The 4,231-nt window shown below is 39.6% G+C and overlaps 1 protein-coding gene and 1 long non-coding RNA gene across 3 annotated transcripts in view; one reads left to right on the top strand and one right to left on the bottom strand.

The window, feature by feature from the left end:
• Positions 1 to 4,125, bottom strand: part of LOC103142642 (Golgi apparatus protein 1-like) — a 24,973-nt gene extending 20,848 nt beyond the window's left edge. For both annotated transcript variants that reach the window (XM_007558795.2, XM_007558796.2), the window contains exon 1: positions 3,763 to 4,125. In XM_007558795.2, the coding sequence (XP_007558857.1) occupies positions 3,763 to 4,080 (318 nt within the window). In that variant the 5' untranslated portion in view covers positions 4,081 to 4,125. The remainder of the gene's footprint in view (positions 1 to 3,762) is intronic.
• LOC107836965 (uncharacterized) lies at positions 14 to 1,776 on the top strand. The gene is made up of 2 exons (XR_001662936.1): positions 14 to 561; positions 1,661 to 1,776. It is a non-coding gene; the product is annotated as an uncharacterized LOC107836965 (long non-coding RNA).
• Positions 4,126 to 4,231: the final 106 nt, after the last annotated feature.

Raw genomic sequence — 4,231 nt, 5'->3', positions numbered from 1 at the left:
ACTGCAAGGCAACCAGACTCACCACACTGTTTCTCTAATCAACTTTAATTATTCAGTAGCTAATTAAACCCTGGGTGGTTTTAGAAAAACCCATGAAAACGATTCAGGAGCTGCTGCATTCAATGACCGCAGGAAATTCCAACTTCCCAGACCAGATAAAGAAAACAGAACCAGAACTCTATCAAGGTCAGCCAACATTGATTTCTTTCTTAATTATCTCCCAAATATGAAGCCATTTCTAAGTTAAAAATGTTTCATAGAGGGAAAGATATGCTTGGAATGAAAAATTAAAAAATCAATAGCCAGGTGCCAAAACGGTGAGAGACATGATGGAATCGGAGTAAAGCGTTGATCTGACAGAAACCTGACTGGAGCAGCAGAACCTCCTCTGACGCCGTCAGTCAGGAGTCCCAGTAGATCGTGGAGCAGCGACTCAAACTCTGCTGCTGATTCTGGTTTTCCTCTCTCAGATTTACAGGAGCCATTAGTCTCTCCAGGAGGGCACAGCGGGTTTAAAGGCAGAGCAATTATCTCAGGATCGCTAATGGCTGCAGAGTGACGGTGAAGGACGAATGACAACAACATGGAGATTAATATAAGCCTTAAAAAAAATCCCCTTTTTTGTTATTTTGTTCTTAAAAAGAAAAATCGCTACTATAAATATTAGCATGATATGCGGCCATGTTGGAGAGGAATGTAAACAGCTTCTCTATAAATGTGTTTCTTAGAAAAGTGACCAATCATTGTCATTTTCACTTCATTGTATAGTAGGGGTGAAACGATTAATCGGATTAATCATGATTAATCATGATTAATCAAAACTTTTTGTTTGTAAATAGGTTCTAGTGGGAGTTTTAGCTTCAGACAGTTTAAATTCTTTTTCAAATTGATTAGTATTGTTTTTCTATCCAATTATTTTTGGTTAATCCAAAGAAATAATCACCAGATCAGCTCTAAATTGTACTGTCAAGTCTAACAGAAAATCCTGAGCTTTTCACATGTTGCAAGCATGTTTTAGCTGCAAATGCATCCTTCGTTTCAAACTATCTAGGAAAGCCATGTTACTGCATTTTAGAGAGTAAAATAATTCTTTTCTAATTTAAAAAGGCATTGAATTGTTTATTAGCATATTTTAATGTATCTATAATATTGTATTTTAAAAAGCCAGTGGTTAGACAAAAATAATGTGCCTTTTTTAATCCGATTAATGATGAGAATAATCGATTACTAAAGCAATCGTTAGTTGCAGCCTTATTGTAAAAGAAAGAGAATAGAAAATTTTTTACAGTGTAACGGGGCTCTCTGTATGTCGAGTAAAACAGAGACCTTGTGTTGCCACAAAATAACAGCCCTTGAGTAAATGTGCAATGGAGAGAAATAGTTTTATAGTCCTCTTCCTCCCAACAAACAGATGTTTTTAAAACTTCACATTACAAAACAAAGAGCTTCAAAATGTGCTTACCTTCCAAACACGCTCATAAAGTGCTTTGCAGTTTATATCTGCACTATAGGAAAAAGCCACTTATCCTCACTCACACACAAATGCAGTGCAGATCTTATATAAAATTCACTCCAAAGTCTATAAATAAACCCACAAAAGCTCCATCGCAAATACTACAGGACTCAGTATCTTAAATGTCAAATTTTATGACAATTTTAGCCAAATTGTGGAAAGTCCAGTTTCGGTTCTGGAGCTTCAGGTCGCAGACCCCTGATCTAGACAATCAACTCAATAAATAAATCCAGCGGAAGCAACAGAGGGTATACAAGAAAACATGCATTTAATTATAGAGATACTGGAACAATAATGTTTCCATGTGAAAGAATGGGAAAAGCTGAGATGTTAAAGCTTTTCTCAGTTGGAACAAACGGTCACTGCAAATCCTTTGACCTCTAATGGAGAAGGAAGCGGCGGCCATGTTTGATGAGCATCGGCTTACAGCGATAAGAGAGAAGATCAAAACAACAGAGGCCATCCAATGATAGTCCAGTCAAAAGGCACGTGAGCAGAAATATGGAACGACTTTTTTTTAATCATGTAAGAAAAAAGCTGGCAGGATGTTTGGTTTTGACTTCGACCTTTAAGTCACCTGACAGCTGAATGACTGCTCAGCTACAATCTAACTAAGTCAATAATTATTTCTGAGGCAGAGACACTGCGAGCGACAGAGCTGAGCAGAGTCCAGGATCCTAAAACTTCATGTATGGAAAACGCCATGAAAAAAGAACCAAAAATGAAGAAACTCTTCCACTTTTTGTAGATTATTAACTATTAAATGACTCTTTGGAAGTTAATATACTGCTAAAGATGGGTGTGTTAAACCACCAGCCTGTCTTTTATGGCTCTGGATCATTTCCTCCTCCACCTATACTCCTATTGCCATTCAGTACCAGCATACTGAAACCATTGTGAGTCTGTGAATTTCTCTTGATATATTAAGCATTTTGGACAAAATGCTGACATAAATAAGCATACAAATGCTAAAATCTAACAAATATCCATTTATTATGAATTACTCTGGCTGCAGGGTGCAGATGGTAGCACTGTCATGTTGTAGCAAAAAAATCCTGGGTATGTAGAATACAGCAAGGTTCAATCCTGGACCCCTTCAACTTTAATATCTACATGCTACCATAACTAAGCAGATGATGCTCAGCTCTACATAACATTGTCACCAGGTGACTCTGAGCCCATTCAGCCACTGAACAGATGCTCAGAACAAATCAATGTGTGGATGTGCCATAACTTTCTGAACAGTAACAAAACTGAACCAATTACTTTTGGACCTACAGAAAAACAATTAAGAGCCATTGCTCAGCTTCAGTTTTTACAGCTAGAAACCAGCAATCAGGCTCTCTAAATCTTGCAAATGTAACTTCGAAGTTATAGGAAAAGAATCACCAATCAATGCATGTTTTGAAAAAGTAACCAGTGAGCTTTCTCAAAAACAACCTCTATTACAGGAAAGTAACCAATAAACTCATACATAAATCACCCTGCCAGTTCTACAAATGTTACTTAGTGTCAGGAAAGTATGACCAAGTTTAAAGGAAAGGTAAAATGTAATGTGTTATTTTCACAAAAGTAGCCTGTACCCATCTGTGGTTGACTCTTAACAAAAATTACTAAATTGATTGTTTTGGGTATGTTTTAAATATTTCAGATCATCTAAAAATTATATAATTTGCTTCTCTAAGATCATACTGTCCTATAAAATACATATAAGAATCAGCCTAGTAGATTTTAACTAAAGCTTTGGATGCACATTTTTTTATTTGTTTTTGTACTTCATTATATTTCCTTGTGGTTTATTAAACTATTAAACATGAAGTGAAACCATCTAGAATGTGCTAAAACACGGTATCTTTTTTATTACTAATTAGTGGCTTATTACTTGTTCACAACCCAGAGGTCTTATTGTATTATCATTTATTTCTTGGAGGTGGGGGTTAATTGATTTAAGACGCAGAGAGAGGTAATGAAGAATATTATTCTTCAGAGAATAGTTTGTTCTCTAGCAGGCTGGGGAGTGTTTTCTTGAGGAAAACAGAGATTTTTGGTCTTGTTAATGTGTGTTTACGGTTTAGTCCGGGTCAGAACCCAGCAGCGGGTGGTATGTGGACCCCTCTGCCTCGATGTCACGTTGACAGCCGGCGTCTCTTTTAACCACCAACCGGGGGCGACACACCCAGCGGATGCCCGTCATGTTTATCATCACCTCCCGGTGTGAATCCCCGCAGACTCGTCCACCAGCCGCTTACCTCTCTGCGGTCCTGAAGGCACTCCAGAACGGCCAGGTTGTTTGACCAGGTCTGCTTGGGGCACAGGCGGGTCAGGTCCTCCCGGCAGGCCGCCTCCTCCGCCAGCTTCCAGCCGCTCGCCCTTCGCGGCTGAGAGGCCCCGGCGGCAGCGGCGACAGGTGCATTCTTCTCCGGATGGTCGACGGTTCTGGCATCGGGTTGTTTGGGCGACTCGGCCAGGGAGTTCGCCGCCTTCAGGCCTAAGACGGTTACCGAGCTCCAGAGACACAGTGAGGAGACGAGCAGAAGCAGCGGCGGAGAGCGACTCTGAGCCGCCATCTTCACATAACTGTCAAGTTAGAGCTGATACGGCAAGACACCTTCACTTCCGGTCAAGTGTCTCACAACAAGAGCTCACATGCAGTGAAGAATACACAATTTCCGGTCACTGTTACCTTATAAAAATAAAAGCTTTATCATCATCATCACA

This window comes from Poecilia formosa, unplaced genomic scaffold (assembly GCF_000485575.1).
Source record: "Poecilia formosa unplaced genomic scaffold, Poecilia_formosa-5.1.2 Scaffold99, whole genome shotgun sequence".
Classification (NCBI taxonomy): domain Eukaryota; kingdom Metazoa; phylum Chordata; class Actinopteri; order Cyprinodontiformes; family Poeciliidae; genus Poecilia; species Poecilia formosa.
This window is presented reverse-complemented; position numbering and strand designations above follow the sequence as displayed.